At 42.5% G+C, this 27,728-nt stretch overlaps 1 protein-coding gene across 1 annotated transcript in view; it reads right to left on the bottom strand.

Annotated features, from left to right (window-relative positions):
* Window positions 1-27,728, bottom strand: part of LOC133951469 (cGMP-dependent 3',5'-cyclic phosphodiesterase) — a 99,927-nt gene that overhangs the window by 30,637 nt on the left and 41,562 nt on the right. The window contains exon 3 of the mRNA XM_062385413.1: window positions 76-165. Within this exon, the coding sequence (XP_062241397.1) occupies window positions 76-165 (90 nt within the window). The remainder of the gene's footprint in view (window positions 1-75; window positions 166-27,728) is intronic.

Here is a 27,728-nt window from a genome sequence, read left to right as displayed (position 1 = left end):
AGGAAAATCTGGAAAATTCCAATCATGTTCTACTATTTGTATAAATTGTGTGTGTGTGTGTTTGTGCTCAAATACCGTGCTGGATAGCAGCTCCTGAATACTGTCTCGAAGGGCCACTCGCAGCGATGGAGCATCAACAACCGCCGCCAACCGCAGCAATGCATCCTGGGGAGGGAGACAAACAGAAGCCCGGATGTCTGTTTGGATGTTTGCTTATGATCTCAACGCACGGCTCCAGAAACCCGAGGCCTTTGCGGTTATTTTTGTTTTTTTTTGTGGGTACAAGGTTTATGTTGCGACAACTCTTCCCCAGATATTAAGGTTGGCAGGCGGCGAAGGCCTCTGAAACAATATTTAAACTGTGACACACTCTGCACACACACACAGCAAATCTTTGCCTGCTGGAGAAATGAGCGAGGCACTTGAAAATGAAGTGAGCTCAGACGTGTCTGGGATTAGGGGAGTTAGTTTTGCTCTTCAGGACACTCTGTGCTTTTGTTTCATTTTGGCAGCGTGAAAACCAAACGCTTAACAATTAATTTACATGGTTCAGTAGAGGAAAATGGATGGGTGGGTGGTCGGGTGGGTGGGTAGGTCGGTGGGTGGATGGATGGATAGATGGACTTTATTGATCCCAAACTGGGAAATGAAAGAGCACATATACTTGCAAATATCTCCTTTTTCACATATTTGATTTCCTTCCCTCACTGATGCTACTTTTAAAGATCTGATTAAGGCACTTAACTTGGAGAGAGGTGCTTGGAAACATGGTGGTTATCTTAATTACAGTCTGCCTCTGATCGTCTAATCAAAATGAACAGTTCTTCATTCATCTTTTTTGACGTTCCACTTCAGAAACCAGCACATCTACAGATCAGCGAGACAGACATGGAGTACCACATCTCAGCTGAAATAAACCAGTCAGAAGTGGCCCGTCTTCACAGTAGAGACTGGGCGTTTGTTTGTTTGTAGGCCGAACTCATCTTAAGTCTTTATTGCTTTTCTGAATGACCGGGCTTGAAGGTGGGGGCTCTTACGCCTGCCATCATAGAGAGAGGTGAGACGTGATCAAACTACAAATGGAAATAATGCCATAGTCAGGGAAAGAAGAAACTAAAAAGAAAGAAGTTTGAATTCTTTCTCCGTTCATCACTTTACACGCCCCAGCTGATCGCTCCAACAAATTGTCAGTTTCAAAAAGAAGAAAATTGCTAAAAAAAACAGAAAGAAATGTCAAACCGTGTGTGGTGAAGGGCGGGGGTGTCTCGGAGGCTGTTTGACCAGCCGGCAAACACTTCATTTGAAGCATACTAATGTTTTAAAAGGGACAATATAGCTGCAAGGTGAGAGCAGTTTGTTTTCCCTTCGTTCCTCTAAAAGCAGCTTTCTGCTTTAATAAAGATTGCGTCTGGAGACAGGGGCAGAGACATGGAGGAAAAGGAAAACAACAGAGGGGATCTGAGATAACAGGAGATGTTACATTTTAAGGTCATGGAAGATTAAACTTGTGCCTCAGGGTTTTCGTTTGAGCATTTTTACTTTCTACATTACCACCACTAAAAACAGGTGAACACAATTGGGTTGGGCGATCCGTTAAAATGTTCCAGTCGGCCACGGGCATCCAAAAGCATAGAATCACGTTATACTTGTGTGTGTGTGTACTCATGTGGCCAGTCACAGCAAATAAAATGATGGAAGAGATTGTTGCCACAAAGAATGCTAAATTACCCAATTTTGGGCTTATTTTGGCTTTAAATCCGGGAAACATCCAACCTGACGGAGTTAAGTGATGGCAAAAGATTCAAACACGATGCATGTGCGCGAGCATTTAGGAACACATCATTCTTCCGAGCACAATACTGTGTGATTTTGGGGATTTTTAAACCTGGAATCGACATCCATCCTGGGAGATCAGAGTGGACATTTTGTGTGTTCCTACCTCCTTGGACTACTGTGTGTGTGATAAGATCTCACTTCCTCCTCTCCTTTTAAATAATTTCGCATTTAATTTGTGTTTGTGAAGACAAAATTAGTTTCTTTTGACCCAGTCTGAGTTTAGAGATGTGTTCCATGACACCCTTGTGTGTCTGTGAGCAGTGTCAGGATGGACTGAATGAATGAATAGATAAATATAATGATATATATAAGAAGGGCCAGTTACCAGGTAAGGTTAGAGTTGAATCAATTCTCGAGGAGACAGCCTAATATTTATCAAAATAAAATTGCCTAAAAAATCTGCAACCGACGATCGATGAAGATTTCCGTCCGATCTCCCAGCCGTCGTACCGAGCTGCATCATCGTACAACCACAGCTTTATTATCAGATGAGTGCTCATAACCTCCAATGTGACAGCTTTATAAATTCACACAGTAGGACTATTTACGCACTGTGTGCAGTGTGCTTAAATCCCTAGCAGCTCCAGTTAACACACTGCCTTATGATAACATGTAACTGCGGTTTAAAGACGTATCCCAGTGGGTCTTCGGAAATCTGATCAAAGCATGAAAAAAAAAACACTGGAATAAAACGAGCAAGCTTAAGACTCTGCAGCTTTTAAAACTTTGTACTGAATATAAATTGGAGAGAAGATGATAGTGTCGAAAATAATGTCTGCTATAGTCGTTTTTTGACAAAGCTGTCAGAGTTACACAGCGGAGCCGGAAGGAAGAGGAAGAGCTGCTCGATGTTCCACTGAGGTTGACCATCTGTCGGCCTCTGCTTTAATTTGTCCTCCTCCTCCTCTTTTTGACATCCTCCTCTTATCCTGTTTCTCCTCCACCTCTCACTGGAGTTCATGTTGGGTTCAGTTGGGGGAAGAGATGGTGAAGGAGAAGGCGGGTGGTGATTGGGTGGTTGCGTTGGGGGGGGGGGGGGTCAAGGAGTGGAGGAGGAGAGAAGAAAAGAGAGCGGTGGAGAGACAGTGGAGGCTTGTCATGCCTGAGCACTCAGTGTTGGTTATTACATATGATTAGAGATGATTAAATGTGATTAACTTTGATCACTCAATCAGCCCGCCAGAGTGCTGTTGTAATGAATCTGGAGCTCATCCAGTGTGTGTGTGTGTGTGTTTGTGTGTGCTTGAGCGAGTGTGTTGCATCCTAAGCCATGGATCTTGAAATGATTGCACAAATCCTCACATGTAATATTTGACCGGAAGCAGCAGACAAACATATATCTGTGCTTCACCCCACTCTCCTGTCAGTCACAGAAACCTGCTGCCCCTTTTCTCCATGCGTGTGCACGTGCATTACTGGCAATCAAATGTAAGCCTATGTAAAGTCAGATGCTGTCTTATGACCTTTTGTAAATCATTTCTCGCCATAAACCTCAAACCAGCTGTTATATTAATTGACCTGCTCCTCCTACTATCGCCTCTCTCTCTCTCTCTCTCACCCGACACCCACTCAACAGGTCCTGACGCCTATGCATGTGTTTTTTTTTGCTCATAAAATGATTAAGTTCCTTTCCCTATTTTTGCATTTACGGAATTTCATTGTAATTACGGATTCATTTTGACTTTTACCGTGTTATCGCCTCTACTTAACTTTTATTTAATAGGTATCAGGTGATGCAGTTTCTCAAACAGATGAGCTTTTTCAAAAACAAAAACGCACACAACGTAATTTCAGAGATCATGCAGGGGAGGGGGGGTTTAAGGGTCATTGCCGCAGGAAGGACTGCTCAGTGGAAAAAGTAATCCTTCAATTATTTCAAAAGTGAAGCATGACGGTCTGCAAGTTTTGAATGAAAACGGTGAAATGATTTCATTACACTAATAGACCGTTTTTTTCTCTAATGCCTTTTAATGTGAATTTGGCCAAAGCTTTTATCCGAATTGATTTGGAAAAGCCACGGCAGAGAACATATTTTAATACGAGCTACGTCCTCCCTGATCACGAAGAGGAATCACAACAGCATGACGGGACAACGCGAAGTCCCATTAACATAATAGTGCGCGCTCATTATTCTGATGTAATTATTATTTGTGATTTCATTCCAGAGATACATTCATTCGACTCATTCCATTACTGTCATTCACAATACGTCACAGCAGTGCACTCATGTGACGCAGGGTTAATTTCATTGTCTTGTTTCACATGCAACATAGCAGTAGATGCTAACCCAGTTCATTATGGTTTTACCTCATTTCCTCCCACCTTCCCTCAAGATCTCTCTAACTTTTCCTGCCTGGACCGTTGTGACTTACTTGAAACTCCAGATCTCCTCCTGTTCCTCTCCCACTCCTCCTTCCCTCAGGGTGAAGTATTTACTGTTGTCTATGTCTACAGCCTTTCTCACCACTGATCAGCATTACTAAACACAGTCGCCCCCCCTCACATACATATTTCCTCTGTCTCTTTAGAAGAAGACAGACTTGGGTTCATAATCTTAATTTGGGTTTGACGCTCTAATGTTCAGAAAACACATCAGTTTTCCTCATTGCTGCAGCTCTTCTTTTCAGCCTCTGTCTGAAACACTTTAAGCTCCTGTCTCTACAAGGCCCCCTCCCTGTAAACTGTGATTGGCCCACTGGCCCTCTCAGTTGTGATTGGTTTACTACTTCTATTGTGTGTAAGGGTTCCGGTTCTTTACTTGCTTTGTTAGACGTGAGGAGCTTTGTCTATTTTAGACTTTGAGCTTTCTAAACTTTGGACATTTTACTATTACACAAAAAAAACAGTATAACACACTAGAGGAAAGAGGAAAAACAGTAAAAGCATATGACTCCTTTAAGATACAGCAGCTGGTGTAGCCTGCTAATATTTGCTCATAATCAAAATCAGTGGCTCTTCTGTTTATCATCCGACATTGTTCACATCACAATGACCACATAAAACTGTAATTAGCGACAAAGGGGTATGAGTTACTCATAGGCAGCCATAAAGAGGACAATTCAAACTATTTTCTATTTGTATGTCCTCCCCGCACAAATGTCTTCGTGAGTTTTAACTTCCTGCAAGTTTTGAACTGAAGGTACATGTGTCTGAAGTGTGTCCTCCTTTCTGCGCTCCATTAGCTCCTCAGGAGGGCATTTCAAAATGTTTGTGTGACGCTCGTTTGCTGCCGGTGGAGAAAAACCAAAACTAAAATGCAGAGAACACTAATCAACAAGAGAAATGTAACTCTGAACTGCTAATAAATGTAGGTAGAGGGGAAACAAGAATAAGATTTCACCATTTCCCTGTGTCTTTTCCCTGAACTGCAGCAGCCATAAATCAGAGTTAATAGAGCATAACTCCAGGAGGACAACTCACTGAAAAGTTTAATTAAGTCTACATGGACAGAGCTGTGGCTGGCAGGATAAAGACAAATCAGCTCGCTACAATGTCGAGATAATTTCCTAATTAGCAGAACTAGGCCAGATAATATTTGTTCATTCCTTCAGGTTTAGGTTTGTTTTAGGCTGCTGTGCTCTCCGCTTGTATGAACGAACACTTTCCCAATACTGTCTCATGTAAACATGCCTATGTGGCATATAGGGTTTTGAACTCATTCAAACTAAATTAACAAAGCTGTTTGACCCAGCTCTGCTTTTGCCAACTCTCACACATTTGTTCTCTCTCTCTCTAACGGTGAAAGCATAATTGCACAAACAGCTACACAGTTGTATTTGTGTAAGACGGGCTCTTTATATGAATCTGGAAGCTGCAGCAACAGCGAAAGGTTCAGCAGGAAACAGATTCAAGCCCCTGAGGAGCACAGCAGCGAGATACGGAATATGCATGATGTAAGAAGCAAGACAGTGGTGCTGCAAATATGGCTGATAGACGAAAATAAAAAAGAGGAGGTGGTGGTGATAGAAGCGAGACCCCAGCACAACCAGGAAAACGATTGAACAGTCAGTAAGAAATGAGGAGTTAAATACAGTAAAATCTTAAATCTACTTTTAGTTACCTCAACTGAAGATAAAAGGGACCTTTGTTGAATCTAAATATATAGTCAGGCTACAGTAAATAAAGAGAATCTGACTTTTTCTGTTTTACATTTAGAATTAAGCTAAAAATAAGTTTTTGTAAAAACAAGGCCATGGCCCATGACTATGACCTCTCAAATCTAATCTGTGAGTCTAAGTGAAAATTTGAAAACATAAGGTCTCCGGAGGCCCGGAGGCATTAAAAATGAAAACATTTCAGGTGGCGCAACAGAGGCAGGATTGCTCCTCGATGAAAGATACACTTGTAACAAAGAGTAGACAACTATATAAAAATTACACTATGGAGAAACAGACTGGCAATAATAGGCAGATAGATTGTAGACATATACGAAGGATATGGATCTAGGTTATCTTCGAGATAGTTTGATCCCCATTATTTTCAGTATGTGGACTCTTTGCTAAGAAGTCCTTCAATTTTGCTTCAGAAAGAAGTTCCCTGTCTTCATTCCAGCTCCCATTTGTCCGTCATTGGAGAACAGCTGTTATTTGACAGTTTTGGTGGATGGTCTCGCTGGAAAAGACAAATGACTGGTTTATTTAGATCAGATGTTGATGAGCCCATGTGACACACATGACTTATAGATCCTGTCTTTGGAACAGCAGCCATAATTATAGAATAAACTGCGACACTACAATTTGTTTCTCTTGTGCACTCCCATCTGTCTCCTGCGCAAGACAAAAACTATAATCCTCATTAAAGTAAACCATATAAATTTATGTCCTTCCACTGAGCATCTTCCTCCACCAACAATACAAATCAATCAACAACTTTGAAAGAGCCTTTACGGGAAATAATAATTTGGCACAAAACACTCTTTTCTTCGAAGAAATTCAGAACCAACAAGATACTGTGAACACAATTCAAGTGTCTCCCCAAATTATTTCACATTGTTATCATTTAACAAGAGCCATTTTTAATGCTATGACATGTGCATTAGTCTTCAAGAAGTCAGTCTAAACATGGTGCAGTGGGAAAACCTCAACATCTGGGGAGGGATTTGGGAGTCTTGACACATCCTATTAGTCTCTGTCCCAGATGTGAGTTGCGGGTAAATTTCACAATTTTCAGCAGGAGGACAGGACATACGTTTTGTTCCTCATTTCAAACAGATGAATCCCTCTAAAAGGAGAAATATTATGCTTATCTTCTAGTCAATCATTTAAAAATGGGTTATTACTTAAAAAAGGTTTACATGCACTGCTGTTCAGGAAAAATATTAGTTTCCTCAGACTGTCCATCGCTGCAGCTCCTCTTTTCGGCTCTTGTCTCTTTAAGGCCCCCTTTCTGATAAAGCCCATTGTGCTCTGATTGGCCAGCCACATCCAGTGTGTTTAGGAGATATCTGCCGCTCTTGTTTTACTTGGCTTGCCAGATTAGCCTCTAGGCGTGTCTTATGCAAGTGTTGGACATTGTGATGTCGTGTGACGTCATGATTCCCCTGAAGTATCGGCCGGACTTCTGTTGAGGAACCTCAGGAGCAGTGTTTTCTGTGAAAAAGGGAAGCTGCCCTTATCATGGCTTTTTTACTTTTTACGTTCTAAATATACACAAAAAGACAAAATGAGCAAAAGGCATAGTATGTCTCCTTAGCTCTGAATGGCTGGGTCAGAGTCTTCCGAAGTACGAGAGATACCTCACATCTGTATTTCTTATTGAGTAAAACTTCTAGAACAAGGTTTTTTGTTTGACTTTGCGACGGTATTTTACACATATTTGTCACCATTTCACCAATTAACCCCTCAGGATGCCTGGTGCTTGATTACACTCATAAATGTGATGAAGGTAAATCATTCATCTGAAAGCCAGATATTAGATTAGCCAGCTTGCTCAATACTAATATTCTCAATTGGCCCCATTAGATAAAGACCTAGCTTAGCTAAAGACTCGACTGGGAGGATTAGTCTGAGGAGCTAATTGGAGCCTTTAGGGTAACACCCATATTTCTTATCAGCTGCCTTGTTCACGGAGCCGTCTAATGCCGAGAATCAAGCCAATCTGCATTTCAAGAGCTTCGACCTTGATCCAGCAGCAAGAGGGAGAAGGGTAATGGCATCCCACTCCAGGAAGATTAAAAGCATACTCCTTCATGCCCATAGATCTTTATGTAAAACCAACTGTTTACATGTTCTCTCCGTCACTTGCTCCATGTTCACCTGTTCATGTTTAAGTGCACATGGGACGCACTGTTTACGCTTTAACGTTTGAGTTAAGTGAATCATCGGTGCTGATTGATATTTTTCCAGTCAGTCGCTGGAGGGAAAGTGAAGGATACATGTCAAACAACCAAGGGGCACGGGCACGCACACACACACACACACACACACACACACACAGACACACAAGTGCAGTATGGCCAGAGGGAGGCTGGTAGAGTTGCATTGGGTCCTGGCTGTTATTCCAACAGAGCTGGGTCTCCAGTAGCATCACTAACATACTGGAGACACATGCACTGTAGAATACAGCCAGGCCATGATGGCCGTCCCCACCACACACGAACACACACACACACACACACACACACACACACACACACACACACACACACACACAAAGGATTGACGGTGTAAAATGATAAAGTGTTGCTGCCATGGCGGTAATAAGGGTGACCGACAGCATCACTGTGTGAAGAGCAGGAGGAACAGGTGCCTCAGGCTGCTGCTGTTTAATTAACCAATCTGTGTGTGTTTGTGTGTGTGTGTGTTACTGTGTGTGTCTGTCTGTGTGTGTGTGTGTGAGAGAGAGATACAGTTTTGAGTGAAATGTATAAAAGTGAGCAGGGTAACAGAACATAATATTTCCTTGTGAGCATGACTCGAGGGAATTGGATGATGGATAGAAAGAGTGACAGTGACAGTGGCAGCAATAGACAGACTAAACAGGGGAACCCAGTTCCATAAAGAGAGCAAACTGCTCGCTGATTAATTTCACACATCGCTCAGAGCAGAAAGGTGCGTTCGAGTGTTCCACAAAAGTTTGGAGACAGACCAAGAAACTGACACTGGAACGTGGTCTCACTGTCCCTGACGAACAGAGTCACTGCTCATTGTATATCTGTGCTTTGTGGTCGCTGTTCTCGAATATATGTCCCCTCTATAAGGAAAATCAATCATTCACGTCCCCCTTTTCTGGTCGAATCATTAAGACTTCATGACTTAATTAAAGCTGGGGGCCACATTTTATATGAGCTCGTCCATAAGAAATCCAACGAGATTTATTAGGGATCAGAGCCACAAGCTGTAAAAACCTGACAATAATATTCTGGCGGTAATGATCGTCTGCCAGTTCTGCTCTCAGTCGGTCTGAGGCTTTAGCATCTCCGGAGACCACGGCCCACAGCTTTTCACATCTGGTCTCACTATTACATTTTAATTAAAGAAGAAGAAGAATTAGAGAGGGAGAGGTTAGAAATGAAGCTCAACAGATTCATGATCTGATTCAGGGTTGGAGTCTTTGTCAAACCTGTTAGATCATTTTCCTATTAGTTCAGTTGTATTATAAACACTATGTGCTATACTTTTCTCTTTGTGGCTATTTTTGTAAAAATACGAATGTAATATGCTCTGTAATTGCTCTTCTATATGCAAATCCCCATTACTAATGCTGGGTATATACCTCATATGCATATGTATTCATGACCAATGAAATTTGTTATTTTAAAACAGAAGCCAGGATTCCAGGCTCCTGAATTGTCGCCCACATGTTGGATTTGCTACACTTCACATACATGATGTGTTGTTTTCCATTGAAAACTCCCAGAGGTCAGAACAACGATCGGCCGTTCTCAGTTTAGCAGACACGATTAACAAAGAGGATGATGTAGAGTAATGTTCCCACATCTGGTGTCATTCCCTCGATGACTCTGATGAAGACAACAAGGACAATGACCAAGCTGCCGATGAGGCCGACTGAATCTTCTACCCTAATGGACACAGACTCTTCAGGTCCCTTAAAAAGTACGAGCTATTTACTTTCATGTATTTTGTTGATATTTTGTATTTGGAGTAATAGCCTTGTTAATATGTTTGTTCTCATGCAGATGAAGTATCAAACGGTAAAATGTTAAGCACCTTGTCTAATTTACACGGCTCTGATTGTCATCAGTTCTCACCAAGCGGCTGGCCTCCTCTCAAATGTCAACGAATGCCAATCAGGGATGTCTAAATATCACGCCCGCCTCAAAAACAATGCGGAAAAAAAATAAATGATGGGACTATTGTTCGCGACAATGCCACCTAAGTCTACTTTCTGCTCTCCATCCAGCAGCGCTGCAGTGAAGAGCTATTCAAAGCCACGGCAGGAAAAAGAGGAGACCCGATGGGATTATACCCGACAAAAAGATCAGTCCTTTTTTTTTCATTCACACAAACTCTGGCTAGGGGGCCATTATAATGGTCTCCATTCTTCATCCTCACCTTCTTTCTCATTTGTTACCGACCTCTTGCTCATCTGTGTCTAATTCGTGCCTTTCGTCTTTGTCGCTCCGTTCCCTCTAATGTTTTACATCACCTCACTATTCCTAGTTTCCTCACGCTCTCCCTCTCTCTTTGTCACCTGTCTGTTTCTCTGATCGTTCCTTCGTCTCATTACGTCTTTCTCTCTTTCCGCTGCAGGTGCTTGACAGTCACTCTGTCGTCATATGGCTGTTCTATTTTAATCTGACTCTTCTGTTCAGGAACATACACCCACACACTCTCACCGGTCTCTCGGCTCAATTTCAACTCAGGCTCTCAATCCTTCCTTTTTTCTGGGTTGCTACCCTGCTCAAACACCCCTCCATCCATCTATCCATCTCTCCATCAGTCTATCATTGATCCATCATCTATCTGTCTGTCTGTCCATCCACCTATTCTTTATATCCATCTATCGATTCTTATATCTATGCATCCCTCCGTCCTACCCTCCATCTATCCATCCATCCTGTTTAATATCCATCCATCCTTCCATCCATCCATCCATCCATCAGTCTGTCTGTCTATATAAAATGTGCTCTCCGACAGGAAAACAACTGTTGCTGCCTTGGAAACTGCAGACACAGTAGAAAAACCAAAATCGCCATGGATACAATTATCCCAGTTGCCATGTTGGTCACAGTGAGTCACTTGATAATGTCACAGTATACAAGCCGGTGTCTCTCTGTGCGTCCTGCCTCTGAACTCCGGCTCCGCTCTTTTCTCCGATCCACAGCCAATGGCTATTGAAAATAGTGGCAGCGCTGGAGAATGTGAGCGTCAGAACCGCAAGACTGAATCTGTGTCATGATCCGTCACTCACGGGACAACCAGGGCTTCAAAGCCACTGGAAGGCTCCCATGGGATTTGTTTGGCAACAAGTAAAAGAGTCCCTTCTGAAGAGGCCTTTAAATGTGAAGTGGGGCAATTAGCTGTAAAGCAGCTGTTGCTAGGAAATAACAGACCTGCCGAAAAGTCAGTCATGGAACCAAAAAGGAATTCAGGTGAGACAACACTCCGCAGAAATGAGAGAAACTGCTTTATTTTACCCAACCACAGAGTCATCACTATAGTGCTATCAATACATCTGAAAGGCAGCTAATTCAGTTAATGGCGCCTGGTACAAGTATCTTCACATTAACCTGCCAGCTAAATAATTACTAGGAACCCAGTAAATTACTATTCTCCACGGCGCTGCGAAACTCGGCAGGAAATCTTCCGACTTCTGACTTTTAGGCTTGGCCTTAATGTCGTCATCCTCTCCATGTAGGCCTGTTATCTTCAGCTTTGTTATTAAATGTTTTGGCAATTATTTGCTCGCAGCCAAACTTCTATTACCTCTCCACGCTGGCTGTCAGGAGATCTGTCGAGCAGCGGCAAATGCTGCCTCCCTCTGCGCCCGTCTATTACAACGCTAATCGTCAAAACAATTCTTGTTATTTGGACACCAGACAGGAAGTCAGGAATACCAACACAGAGGTAGTCCCCATATTCACAAACTTGTTATTTCCACATGATGCCAGCCTTCTGTGTGAAAGGTTGTGTGTGTGTGTGTGTGTGTGTGAGTGTGTGTGTGTGTGTGTGTGTGTGTGTGTGTGCTTGTGGATGAGACATGAGATCCCACTTCAAAGTGTACACCTGCGGCAGCAATTGCAAATGAATGTTGCAAATTTAAAAATGAACATTTATTATATTATAATTAGAAACACAATGTGATTGGTTCACCACATACACACTTACACTCACACACACCGACCACACACACACACACACACAAACACGCACACACTTAGTTCACACTTCACACTTATGGAAATATGCACATGTGCGAGCTCACAAATAGTATTTTAGGGATTGAATTATGAAATCAGAAACAAAATACACACATCTGAACAGACACACAATGTCTTGGATGAGCGTTTTGATCAGATGGGTTTAAATGTTTTGTTGTACCTACTCGCACCTCTAATGAGATTCAGCGGCTTTGTGAATGTGTGCGTGTGCTTGCATCACGCCATTGTTTAGGGGTAGAATACATTTCCTGTAAAAAATTCCAGGATGGACGCCCCACCGGGAGTTTCCCTGTTTATCTGCTCAGGAACACACACACACACACATGCCTGTGCACACACACACAAACAGGCACACACTCACACACAAAGGCAGGGCAACACAATGCCTGAGTCTCCTAAAGTTACCTCTGCGTCTCCTTGACATTTTGCTGACCTCTCCTCTTCCTGTCATTTCCTCGCACCAAGCCTCCCCCTCCATCTTGTCTCTTGTAAAGAGACATCTCATGTCCCTTAACTCTCCCCTCTCCTTTCCCATGACCTCTTTTCCGCATCTATGTCTTTCCCCTGTAAAAATCCTTGGTCACCTTGAGCAGTATGTCGCAGGAGTGGGTACTGAGTGTCTTTGAATGTCTCACAACTGAGCAAGGACACCTCTAGTCACTGAAATAAAACAGTGTTTGGGTTTCTCAACTGTGGATTCAAAAACAATTTTCAGTTTAAGTTCTGAGGTCCTCCTTCAAGATTAGTCCGTCCAAAATGTTACCTGCTGATGGGAAGTGTTTGAAAGGATGGGGAGTCAGAGCGGCCTTTCCTGTTCATATGAGCCAAAACAAACCTTTGTTACACTTTTGTGTGTGTGTGTTTATGTGTGTGTGTGTGTGTGTGTGTGTGTGTGTTTGTGTCCTGAAACAAAGGTTGCTGGATCAAAGTGTAAGATAAAAAAAAACATTTCCATAGGACATAGTCAAAAAGGAGAATGTTAGAGCCACAACATACTGAACACATCATCTGAGATATCCATGAACTGTGTTTCCATCCCTTTCATAAAATAAACATGTTGATTCTATGACACCTAATACTGTAATGTAGTACACTCTGTAACATGTAATATACTGTATCTATATGTTCAAAGGGGAGCTCAACTTTAATACAAGTGTTAATAAACACTTAATAATACACACAATATTCAAAAACACTATATTAATAGAAAGCTATTATATTATTTTGATCTAATAAGGGAATTTGCTCTATTCAGCAGTGCAAGTAGACTTATTCAAAAGTCAATTGTCAAACGTGCTGGACCATATAGCGTCTCATTATACAGCACTCCTGGCACCAGCACTCCTGACGTACAAACACTCAGTGCATTGTTATGTTTGGCAAAAGGCTATGATTCAGGAAAAAAATAATTAAAACCCAGACAGCATGCGCATAAAATGGAACAAGCCCAGAAACAGTAATTAGAAGCTTGCAAGATGGATTTATTAATTGGAGAGAGCTAATTTGTTGCCTCTCTGGTCGTAGGATGATTAAACAATGTCTGTAACATCTGAGAAGACGGGGGAACCGACTTATTCTGTTGAAAATCCAAAAGGGGGTCGTGTACTGCGTTTTATATTTGTCCTTAAAAAACCAATAAGATATTTTTACCCATCGCAGCTTCCAATTTGAATCGATCTCAATCTCGGGGGGGTTCACTATGCCAGCAGCATGCAGGCTCAGATTGACGCTGACTCGTCTACGTATCCGGATTTTGCTTTCTGTGCCACGGCGACAGACAAGCAGAGCAGGTGAAGTGGAAACTCTGAGCTGCCTGTAGGTGAGAACACATTTGTCTGTCTGTGCCCCCCCCCGCAGTGGAATAACCCCCTGTCCGTGTTGTTTTCAATCTCATTCATACTTTTTATCTCGTCGTGTCAGGTGTTTGGAGGCGGCTCGTTCGCCCGCCTCTGTCAGTCAGCGGTGACCTGGCTGCAGCTGCTGCAGGGCGCTGCTGTCAGGCTTCGGGCAAAACCCTCTCAAAAGATCCGCCACCACCTTGTGAGCGCCCTGGTTTTTTTACTGCCTTCCCACTGAAATGCTGTTTGACACAAGGCGGTCGGGCTCTGACTCTACTGCCATCGTGTCCTCACAGGGCCTGATGGGTAAAGTCCAAACTTAAAATAGCTCAAGTATGAAGAGTGACTGCAGCTTCACAGTTTTCCTTTACGCGTAAGACGTGCACATTTTATCTTAACCGTACAATATGTGACTTCAGCTATTAGGAGTTTCGCAATCAAAATAATAAAAAGAAAGACCTAGCTTGATGACATACTGAGGCAGCATGGGAGCGTGGGAGATGTTGTATTCAGCATCATCGCCAATGAAAATCTACCTGACACGACTCAAGCGCACATCATGCTCACGGATGAGAGACCAATACAAACAACTGAGGGAGGGAAGGAAATTGTCTGAGTCACAAGCCAAAAGCACGCGAATCTCCCTTTGTCTTTCAGAGTTTACATATTTGTTGGTGTCTTGAACATTGATGACTTCTATTTTTCATCCTGAGATATTTGTATTCGGCTTGTGACCTTCAGCACTCACTGGATCGGCTGGCGGCCGAGTGTGAAGCGGCTGGGATGAGGATCAGCACCGCTAAATCTGAGGCCATGACTCTTAGCAGGAAACCGATGGATTGCTTACTCCGGGTAGGAAATGAGTCCTTAGCCCAAGTGAAGGAGTTCAAGTACCTCGGGGTCTTGTTCGCGAGTGAGGGTACTATGGAGCGTGAGATTGGCCGGAGAATCGGAGCAGCGGGGGCGGTATTGCCTTCGCTTTACCGCACCGTTGTAACGAAAAGAGAGCTGAGCCGCAAGGCAAAGCTCTCGATCTACCGGTCGATCTTCGTTCCTATCCTCACCTATGGTCATGAGGGCTGGGTGATGACCGAAAGGACGAGATCGCGGGTACAAGCGGCCGAGATGAGTTTTCTCAGAAGGGTGGCTGGCGTCTCCCTTAGGGATAGGGTGAGAAGCTCAGTCATCCGTGAGGAACTCGGATTAGAGCCGCTGCTCCTTTACTTAGAAAGGAGTCAGCTGAGGTGGTTCGGGCATCTGGTAAGGATGCCCACTGGGCGCCTTCCTTGGGAGGTGTTTCAGGCACGTCCAGTGGGGAGGAGACCTTGGGGAAGATCCAGGACTAGGTGGAGAGATTATATCTCAACACTGGCCTGGGAACGCCTCGGGATCCCCCCGTCAGAGCTGGTCAATGTGGCCCGGGAAAGGGAAGTCTGGGGCCCCCTGCTTGAGCTGCTCCCCCCGCGACCCGACCCCGGATAAGCGGATGACGATGAGTGAGTGAGTGAGTGATATTTGTATTCTTCCATATTTGCCTCGATCATTGCTAGAAACGTCATCCACACGGCCACCAATCGCCATGAATCTCATTGTCCAGACATTTTACCAGGGCTCAGTGAACGTCCGAGAGCGGTTACCTGTTCTATTTTGTGTCCATATTTGTTTCATATCATGGAGGGCATTGTGTATTACCGTGTATATTAAAAGGACACTGATTGCTTCTTTTTACCGAGTGTTGGGGACTAAGGGATGTATTTATTATTCATGTAACTATTATATTTTGGAATTGTGGAAATCCTGCATGAGCCAGTAAGGGACCATGTTAAATTCATTACTCACCAGCTGCTGTTTGAGGTCAAAAGAGGAACCGCTGCCAATAATTACACTAAACCTTATTGTGTTTCATTAAACCTTTGTCCTTCACGGTTCATTAACCTTTTTTTCACAATGAGCGCAGTTGCCAACCCCATTTGCAACCGACAGCATCGGTGACAACGCCTCGCTGCCATTGTGTCTCCTTTTGTGAAAGGGCGAGGAGGACGAGAAGGGAGAGAGCGAGGAGATGAGAGGGAGCGCTGGGGTCGTGGGAGGTGAAGGTGGTGAGGTTAGGAGATGTGATGAAGATACGTGAGGAGGGAGGGGGGGGGGGCGAGGAGGAGGGGGAGGGGGCTGCGTGACCTATTTCTAATGAGGCTAACTCTGTGCTGACAATGGGGCATCAGACACTCAATCAATACTCGGCCCAGAGGTCTTGCACGTACACTCACGCACAAACACACACAGGCACACAAATGGCATGACAGTGTAGCTACTGCCCGGGGCCGTAATTCTGACCAAAGGATTCCCGCCAAAGTCGAACAGACAGAGTGGACTGGACAGAAAGCCTGACACTCATGAGTCCTTAAAATAGATCAGATTACCAGCGTATATGGTCTGACAGTTGTGTGTGGATATTAATTGATTGCGTCATCAGCAGCAGAATATACATCTGCTTTAATTTGTGCAGAGCCGGAGACGCCTGACAAACTGTACACAACATTTAAATGTGTTCTGCTGACGAGACGGAGAAACTCAATGAAATGAAGCCGTCCAAAACATGGTCGCTGCATCACACACACGCACACGCACACACACACACACACACATACACACACACACACACACACACACACACACACACACACACACACACACACACACATGTTTAGGCACAAATTCTAGTGAGGTCCACTTAGCTGATTGGACAAGAAGTGATTGATAGGTCGTTGGGTGATGGATGGTAGCTACTTCACACACACACATACTAACACACACACACACACACACAAACACACACATGCATAAACACACACATGCATAAACACACACAAACACACACACACACACACACACACACAATGCACATTGAAGCAAACCCAGTGACATAGTAAAAGTAATATTAATATTTATGGTATCTTACCTTAGGCTGCCTTATCAGGGACTTGCAGAACTCTACTTTGAATTTCAAATAACTACATCTCCTATCTTCTGTGTGTGTGTGTGTGTGTGTGTGTGTGTGCGTGTGTTTGTGTGTGGCAGTGGCAGTGGCATTGTGTTAAATACAAGTTTAATTTAGAGAAAGCATTCCACATTACTCCATACTTTCATCACAGCTGAACACTGTGTGCAGACATCACTGTAACACAACTACACACATGTAATGTGTCGCTCTTAAACACATATGACCTGATAAAAGCTGGAGAGAAGTCGTTTTGTTTCACAAGAGGTGGAAGACATCACCTCTGCTAAGCAAAAACAAATAAGTGTGTATTCATTTTTTTTTTTTTCTCTTAAGGATATTCTCCAGCTTTAAAACTGACCTTGTCAGGACTAGTAGTCCTCATGAGGACCAAAGCCCGATCCAAATGAGACAAAATGTGTGTATGTGAGTGAAAGACAGCGTGTGTGTTTGTGAGAAAATGAAAGAGAGTGTGTGAGCGTTTGTGTGTGTGTTTGGCACTCATGCATTTCCTCTGAGTGGTCAAAGTCAAATGCAGAGATTGTAGTCAGGCCATTAATTCTCTTCCACAATCCTGCTCTCACACACTCAAGGTCGACCATTTGAACTCTTTTATCATGGACGTGCTACTTACCTGTATAAACGTGAGCGTGTCCATTGGCATGAGTGCGTGCCCTTCCGTGTGTATGTGTGCTTCTCGGATGTTTAAACTGTGTAGTCTACACACGCAGCGAGGTTAATATGTTTGAAGAGTGTCTGCACAGCCGATTACACATTTGTGTCCTAGGTGTGTATGATATGGGACTCTGAGTGTATGTGTGTATGGTTCTTGGTGTGAATCGGAGGAAAATCCACACAAATGCATAATTTAAAGAATCTCGCTGGCGAAAGCTGTGATGAATTAAAAAGTAGGGAAAGCAAAGAGCGATTGGTTACATCAGTGTTCCTTCTAATGAACCGAGAACTGCAATGCCGAAACAGCAGAAACACACACAGACACACACACTCACACAGCCAAACATGCATGGTGCAGTGTGACACTCAAGCCCTGACCCTAAATCTGAATCTGCTGTTATCAATTCATCGCTAAGACTGACTGAAGTCAATACTGGAGAGAGAGGAGCAGCAGCAGAGAGCGGAGTGAGAGAAGATTGAAATGACATGGGAACAGGCCGAAAGAGGCAGAAGTTGAGGATGCATGAAACGAGAGACGATATGGAAATAGATGGGGATGAAGTGATTGATAGACGACAAACGATGGGAGAGGAATAGAATGAAAGAGGAACGATTGAGAAGGGGAGGGATAGAAAGAGAGAAAGAGAGAGGGAGCATGTCGAAGGAAGTTAAAATGACAGATGAGGGAGGCTGAGCGACTGACGGAAACACAGGATTAGAATATACGGCAGGTTCAGGTGGATTGAATTGGGGTGGGAAAGGTTGGAGGATACGTGGACAAGGTAACAGAGGAAGGAATGGAAAAAAGGGAAAGAAAGAAAAGATACAGGCAAGAGATAAGAGGAAAAAAGAGAGAGATAGAGATCTTTACACACCGGGTATAAACATTAGAGCTGACTCCTAATATGTTATCTAGGTAACAGCCAGCGATAAAGAAAGCTCCACACTTTGTCTGCTTACAGAAAGGAACTACTTTAGTTAGCGTATTCATTTTGACTTGCGGCGACCTCCCTCGGCTGCTGGTCATTCATCCACGCTCAGTACCTGCTCCTGGAGGTACTGCCCCGAGAGATGCATACGCTCAAGGTGACCCGGGACTTTTACAGAGGAGAGACGAATGAGAGGAAAGGAGGTCACGTCGACATGAGAGGAGAGAGGAAAGGGACATGTCCCTGCTTCTTATCTACATTATCCACTGCCGACATAACACACCCCGGCCCCAGATCATTGTGTTGTTGGTGAGGTGCCCAAATTACACAATTACATTGGTAATACTACACAATCACATACATGCACACATGTACCTTAAATCTCTCACTCAGGTTTGCAACTAATTGAACTAACAACATTTTGTTTACATTGTACATATTTCTATTTTATAGTTTTTTGTGTTTATATTGTACTTTTTTTAATTTTTATTACCTTTACTGAGTGTGTATTTCACTATTTTCTTTTTGCTGCTGTAACATGTTACATTTTCCCATAGTGGGGCTAATAAAGGATCATCTAATCAAATCTTATCTTATCTTAACGTTAAAACATATAAGATTTGAGGGCAGGCCCACCCTGCATGGTTGTCCGTAGCAGGAAAAGACACAGCATTGTTTTTTATGATTATTATTTTTTTTATTTCAGGAAGCTCATGGAACAGAAAATCTAAATCTGCAACCTATAAACAAAATGGACGAAGTTTCAGAGCTCCATTTTAATATATCAGAGTCAGAGTTCATGTCCTTTTCAGGGGAGCCAAGGAGCATGTTGATTCAAACCTGTCTGGTTCTGCTCTATCAAACTTCATCTTTTTTTTTTTAAACTGCTCATTGTGAGTTGATTCATGTTCCTGGAATTAATTGCTAACTCAGCAGAACGGTCCTTTAATAACTGCTCTTCTATGTGATTTTAAATTGCACACTATGCAGAAGGAGATGACGGACTTTTGTTTCACAGATTGTCTGTAGCTCTGCTGAGTTTGCTGGAGATTGCAGGACGTAGTGTTTGGAGCGCGACGGCCTGAGATCTGATCACTGCTCTTCTCTTTCCAACGCAGTGTGTTCTCGGTGTGTGTACAACTCACAAAACCCCTAATTTGACAGTGACGTGTGTGTGTGTGTGTGTGACTTTGAGAAAAACAATGAGGGAGAGTTCAACGACTGGAAGAGTAACGACTGCAGGCAGCGAGACGGGGATGAAAAGGTGAGGCGCCCGCGGTTTGCACTCCTTTGTTAGTCTGAATGTCAGGAGCTGAACTCGTATCAAATCAAGATAATAAGTATTATTAAAGGTAAATGTGGGATAACGTGACCGTCATGTTAATCCTGTGACAAAGGATGTGTGAAGCAGCCAACTCGTGGAAACCTTACATCTGTTGAAATTAAGCATCTATTCAAAATCGACCTGCAACTACAACGTCTCCAATGAAGTGGTGTTTTGAATTGTGCATAATCTTGTAAGAAGAATTGTTTTAAATAATCAAGTTGGAATGAAAATATTGAATATACATTCATATTTTACTGGTCATAACCTGTTCACACCTGATACTAACGTGCCCATAGTGTGATACCATCACAAATGGCGAACTCCAAGCTCCAAGTACGTAGATTCACACCGGACATTATATGTGTCCCCGGTGACCACGTTTGATTGGATCTCATTTCCCATTTAATTTCATTGTCTCTATTTACGAATAAACACAATCCAAAAGAGAGAGAGAGAGCGGGAGGGAGGCAAAGAGAGGGAGGGAGGGAGGCAAGGAGTGGCTTAGCAGATCGATGTGTCGCACACAGCTCTAGAGTGAAATGAGATTTTACTCATTTTAAATTGTAAATAAATATAGAAGATCAATACGTGGTCAAGGCAGCTGAAGGTTCGCACTCTCGGCTCACTGCAGGAATCTGGCTTGGTCGGGGTCGAGTTTGGAGCTTGACTGTTCTCCTCGTATATATTCATATTCATATTATTTAATTTAATACTCCATTCACCCTGTAAACTAATGCTATACTTGACTACATTATATGTTACGATGTGATGTTATATGTTATGTTAGATTGCATGTTTGTTTGTTTTTCTATCCTCTGAATAGTCACCATGTACATTCTGCTCCCGAATGATACAAATACAAATACACTTACTTCACATATACTTATCTTATTTAATATTCCCCACTTCTTCACCCTGAAAACTGTTGCTTCATTTGAATTTATTTGACTATGTTATATGTTATACATATATTCATATTATTTTATTTAATATTCCCCACTCCTTCACCCTGTAAACTGCTGCTTCAGTTAACTTTGACTTTAATTTGACTATGTTATATGTTATACATATATTCATATTACTTAATTTAATATTCACTTGACTGTGTTATATGTCATATGTTACAATGTAATGTTATATGTTATGTTACATAGTATGTTTTTTTTTTTTGTCATTTTGTAAAGTCGCCTACTGCGTAGTTGTTTGCCTGCCATGTCATAAGAATTTCACTGCTCCGATGACGCTGTCATTGGTGCATGTGACAATAAACTTTGATTTGATTTGATTTGATTTGATGTGTGGGTGGCTTTTCTACTCCAGCTGTATCACAAGACACGTAGACCCGGGTTAGGATGATTGGAGACTGTAAGTTGACCGTGGGTGTGAATGTGAGCGTGGATGGTTGTTGTTTGACTCCAGATCCCAACTTGACCCATAGAGGATGAGCAGTTTAGCTAAAGGAGGCAGTACCTGATCAAACTTGATGTTACGGCGAGTGAAACACTGAGAGGGCGTCCGTTGAGCAGTGGCCAGGGACGAATTAGTTCTACCTAAAACAATGTGACGCGACTCAGAGTGTTGTCTGAGTGGTGAGCCCGCGCTGCGTCCACACCTTGGAGCTGACGACTTGTAATCGGACCGACTGAGAGACATCAGCAGGTCTGAACAGGGCCTCAGCTCCTCAGCTCCTCAGCATCACTCTTCTGATACTTCTGCAGCTATCGAAGCTATTGCCGGGACTCTGGATCTGTAGTCTCTAGCAGCTTCTGCTATATGTTACTAGTAAGCCACATCTGACTGATTTAAGTTGAACCACAGGAATCGCTATCAAAGTCAAGAACATCCTTCCTCTCACAGTCGGGTGTATTTGCATAATTTTCCTCTCTGCAGGGAGGTGTTTATAATTTAAGTTATAAAGTAATTTGGTTGTGGAGTGCAGCGTGCAGCGTGTGTGTGCTTGTGTGTTTCTTCCTGCATGTATGTGTGTGTGTGTGTGTGTGTGTGCGCATGCATCTCCTCTCCAGTCCAGCTGGTATGTGGCGGTGCTGTCATGGCTACAGAGGAAAGCCATCACAGCCAAAATCTCCGTTAGCAGACTTGTCGATGCGATTGTCCTTCTGTCCACCATTTTTTTCATCTCTCTATCACTCTATTCATCTGTCCATCTGTTGATTTGTCTACCCCTCTATGAGTCCTTCCATCAATCTTTCTTTTCATCAGCTTGCATATTGATCCATCCTGCCCCTTTGACTCTATCCATCTATCAATCTATCCATCTTCAGTCTATCCATCTTCAGTCTATCCATCTATCTATCTATCCATCTATCCATGTATCATTCTGACTGTTGTGTCTGCACAAGTCTCTTACCTTAAATAGAAAGATCCGACGGTATCATCAAGATGTGGAGATACATAAATAAGAAAAGGAGAGAAAAAGAGAGAGAGAGAAATTGTTATTATTACAGAATAGATACAAAATCCAAATTTCCTGACGTTAAGTTCGATGTTTGTGTGACACAAGTTTTGGATCTCACTCTCTTGTGGACATTCAATGTAAACTAGACAAACTCTTTTGATATTTTGGCCACATACATGAAATGAAAATGATTTTGAAATTTCATATGTTGGCCGTGGGAAAAGATTATAATTCTGGCAAACAAGAAATCAGCACACGTGGTTTAAAAAAAACACCACGTAGAGCAAAATTACATTTTGTAAATTAAGATGTCCCCACCCCCATCCCCACACAAGCTTTGTTTGGGTTAAAGGTCGATGGTGACAGAGAGGTAATGATGAGGAGGTCATCGTGTCATCACACAGACTTCCACAGTGGAGGGAACCACTTCCTTTTGGCCTCAACGCACACGTGCACGCCTGCACACACTGTACAAACACACACTGTGTATAAAAAGCTTTGAAGGTAATTATGCGCCGTGTGTGAATGGGTGATTACGTGGTAATTATCATTGCTAAGACAAACGTGGGCACATAATCCTGACAAAAAACTAGTTTCTGTCATCTTTGTGTGGGCGTGTCCTCAGATATATGCATTTTGTGTGTTTTTGTATGTGTAATGTACATATTATGTGCATACACACGTTACATTGATGCATACACCTGTTTTTCACAATTCCTCCTGTACATGTTTTTGTCCCTCTGTGTACAGTTATCACTTCTCTTGCATGATTTTGAATCGCTCCCTGCAGCCTCATCATCTGAAGCGTGTATAGGTGTGTGTGTGTTGTGAGTGTGGACTGTTCTGCAGAAAACCCAATATGGCAAGGTCAGCTCTGCAGAAAATGGTCCTTTGAGCAGCAATTGCATTCTGCTGCCAAGGATTCTCTACTTGACTCCTGCCTTTTCTATGGAGCTTTACGTAAAACCGCTGATCCCACACACAAACACACTTGCACGTGCGCACACACACACGCAGACACGCGCGCACACACTTGTGGAAGAGAGGATAAAGGGAGAGACTAAGAGCAAGAGTGGAGGAGGTGTGACTAATCTCCTCTTCCTCTGTTTGGAAATCTGGAGGAGATGAGCGAGGGCTGTAAAATCATTTTGACAGAGAGGATTAAGACATGCACAAATCCGTGCACGGGATTCACACACGTACAGGAACGCAAGCTCAAGCACAGGTATGCTGTATACCAACATCTCTCACAGATACATACACAAACATACATGATATGTGTCCTTGCTGGCCCCGCATGCATCCATACATGCAAAGTTACTCCGGTTTGGTGTTTACTGTGAAAATAAAATCAAAATCAAAATGCGTCTCGTCTGCAGATTATGTTTAGATCTGATTATACTGGATTATTTTTACATCCACCAACAGGAATTTGATTTTTTCTGTGCTTTGCCTAAATGCAGTTAGTCATGCATCGACACTTTCTCATGCTACAACAAAAAACGGTGTTCTGTTTTGTGTGTTCTCAAATCTCGTCGGATGCTCTCCACATAAATCCGGGTTGGTTGAAAACTCCGTTCCTCCAGTCACACTGAATAAAAGCAAAGCATGAATCAAACGGAGCTGAACAGTTACTGCAGACGTTTTTATTGGCCGAGAGCAGCAGCTCATTGACCTCAAACTGCTGATGCTGCAAGCTGGTCTGAAGTCATTCATTTCACTAAAAAAGTCAACTGCTAAGTGTTGTAAGAGGCAACCTGGCTGGCCAGAGGTTCTGGAAGACTTTTCACCCTTCATCAAAAAGGCTTGTGCAGATACAGCACATACTGCAGTTATACCGTGACCTGGAAGACTGAATCCTTATGGATACAGTCTGACATTAACTAGAAACATTTTTTATGTTAAAAAAATGTAGTGACCCAGATGTTTGCAGGGAGTCCTATATTAGGACTAAAGCTCAAACTCTTGACTTTATCATTGAATTTATGACTTCACCAAGGAGGCTATGTTTTCACTACGTTTGTCTGTCTGACTGTCAGCAGGGTTACACACAATCTACTGAACTGATTTCCATGAAACTCTGAGGAGAGGGGCATCACTCTCTTTCTTTAATAGGAGTCCTGCCTCGGGTCACGTATCCAACAGGTAGCCTGCATAAGGGCTGTGCAACGGCTTCAATGTATTCGTTTTTGATAAACACATCCTCATGGAGGAAACCCTTCGACAGCTGCAGACGCACAGGTGCTGTGACAATGTGACAGATATTTTGTCTGAAACACAACTCAACCAGCAAAACGGAAAGACGAGGAGACCGTGTATTGTACACTGAATGTGTTCTTAAAGTTGCAGTGTGTAGAATTTAGTTACATCTACTGGTGAAGTTGCATGTTGCAGCTGAATCACCTGAGACTCCCCTTCCAAACATGAAAGAGAACCTGTGGCGGCCTTCAGTTTTCATAAAAACTCCAAACAGTCAGCCTTTTCCTTAATCAACTGACTTGGTCCAGTGTGGACAAATGTAAAAAGCACTGCTGCCTCCGTAGAGAGGACATGCTCCTGATGTGATGTGGTTTCAATACATTTTTGGTTAATGCCCATCTGTAGTCTGCGGTTTCACAACATTTAACAACCTCACTGCAAAGAAACCTGATTTTATCCCTGTGGTGTGCAGGTTTAATAAGCTTTGAAGCTGACGATCATGAGCAAACATCATTAGCATTAGCAACGCAGACAAAACAATTAGCGGCATCCTCTAATTTTTCCCCTGAGTGTCACCATCGCTGGTTAATATAGAAAAACACGCTGGTGATTATGTGTATCGGTTCTAACTAATTGACTTGATAACAAGCCTACATGAATCTAGTTGTCGGTCGGATCCTGACACTGAACGCACCATTGAATGTCAACCATTGGTGATGGACATTGTTCTTCAGCCCAACTCTTAATTGCAGACTGATTGACTCAACTCCTGGATTTGTTTTATTTCTCTGAAACAAGAAAAACTGACGGATTAAATCTACTGACCAAGCATATAATGGGACTTGTGCATTATGCAGAATCAATGTTTAATAAAACAAAGTTATAGAAATGTGTAATAAGAGAAAATATGTCTCTAGGATGCATTGAAAAATACTGAAAAGAACTGTATGAAGGCCGTGAAGTGCAAGATGTCGGGCTCGTACAGCCGTCATTCACACACATGTAGAGACACACACGCTCGTGCATCCTGTCCATCTCTCAGTGCCACAGAAACAGGGCAGTTGCCTGGATACGGAGGTTGTGTGTCTGTTTCCTGTCGGATCAGTCACAGGAAGAGAAATAAGACTCACTGATCAAGCTGTCAGTTAACTGTCACACTACTCACTTTGATGTTCAGTGTGTGTGCGTGTGTGTGCACGTGTGTTTCTTATGGGTGTTTAAGCACAATTTATGTTGTCCTGCTCCTCCCTCAGCCCCACAATTGTGAAATGCCAAATACATAATTAACATTTATGTTAAGCTCCCTGGCATTCTTAAGCTAATTCTGCTGACATTTGCCACATACGTCAACATTTATTTGACTTATTGTCAACCTTTGTGTTTCTGTAATTGCACAGATGTATGATTCCCCCCCCTGGTGACTGGATAATTCAGGTGGAGAAAAATAACCAAAGTGGTGATATACATCTTTATTATCACGTAAAGTACATTACTTATTCCATTAAATTAGATTAGAGCTTGTGGTTTATGTCCATTAGTGTTACACACTGACAATAGAATATATTGTTTCTCTTGTCGCAGACAATATTCATAAAGACTTTAGGTCAACGTCAAATAATTTAAAGAGGAAATAAATGTACCTTCAGTGCACAAAATGTTTCAGACAACTCTCAGACCCAACGTCTGATTATACGCTCCCCCTATCTACATTATGAGGATTATTTTGGAGGTTACATGGGATCTACCCTGGACTGACCTCACAGAAATGAAGGAAAGGAAAAAGAAGAATAAGGAAAGAGGAATCGGAAAGAAATCCACACAAATCCGCAAACAGGTTCACACATTCATGAAGGCACGTTCACAGACAAGTGCATGCAGTGGTTACACAAACTCCTAACCTCTGCTGTAGTTGAAAAATCCTTTTTTTTACTTCAGGGCATAAATTCTTACTCTTGCTCTTGTCTGTGTGCATCACACACTTTGCTGCACATCTCTTGCTGTTAACCTGTGATGCACACAGGAGGTTAAAGCAGACACACACTTGTGGGCTTCGTTCTCACTCTACGAAACACGAAATGTTTCACACCCAGTGAAATGAGGAAAATCAATTATTCCCCAGTGCAGTTGTATTCAGCAGTTTAAGTGCTTCTGTGCAGTTTTTAAGGGTCTCATCAAGTTGCAAAGTAAACAAAAGAAAATCTTTTATTCAGAACATTAAATTAATAAGTGCAGGGCTTTTTATCTTTTTTATTTTAATCCAAACTGTTTGAGATTATTGTTGAAGACAAGGTTTCCATTAAGTTTAAGGTTAAGTGGGAGGTTGAGAATTTATTTCGGGGATATAAATACGAGTTCTCGTTTCCATCTCTTACTTTCTTTGTGAGGATGAGTTGATTTCTGAGAAGTTTAAAAGAACTATTAAGTTATTTATTGAACTTTATTTCCATGAATTTGAGGTAAATATCCAAACCTGAAGCATTTTAATGGACATAGTACAAAAAAACATGACAGCCGTGCAAAGACTATTTGAAAAACAAACTAGAGTGGCACTCATATCTCAACAAAGGCCCAACATTCCCATTAAATCCAATCAAGCCTTTTGGTTAAGGGCACATTAGGGTTCTCAGCTGGTGGTCACAGTTTTTCAAGACCTATTTGATTTGGTACACCGGCTAAAAATGCCAACACCCTATGTAACCACATTTAAATCCAGATCAAGATTTGTATTTGGATCTGCACAAAATAGTTCAAACTACCCAATACTAACCCCTTAAAGTGAAAGGGAAAAAAATCCTGGATTCCGGAGCAACATTTTAAAGGGTTCTTCCCTGACCCATCCCACATCCTTCTACCAAGTTTCAAGTCTGTCCAGCAGTGTTTGCTGAATCCGGCCAGCTAATTTGAACTCTGAAACTTATTTGTTTAGTTTGTAAAGTCCTTCTCCCTAGCTGTATGTCTATTTAGGTGCATTTATTTATGTAAGTACACTGACAGCAATGCTAAACCAGAGTCAAATTCCGTGTGTACATACTTGTGAGTGGCTATGTTTGTATGATTATACTCAGTTATAGTTCACCCTAGGTCCTATATACCATGTTCACGCACTTTATGAAAAACGCAGGCCTCTTCTGTCATTCCAATGTGTTCACTGCACTGGGGCTGTCGATG

The sequence above is a fragment of the Platichthys flesus genome, chromosome 4 (genome assembly GCF_949316205.1).
Source record: "Platichthys flesus chromosome 4, fPlaFle2.1, whole genome shotgun sequence".
Lineage (NCBI taxonomy): Eukaryota > Metazoa > Chordata > Actinopteri > Pleuronectiformes > Pleuronectidae > Platichthys > Platichthys flesus.
This window is presented reverse-complemented; position numbering and strand designations above follow the sequence as displayed.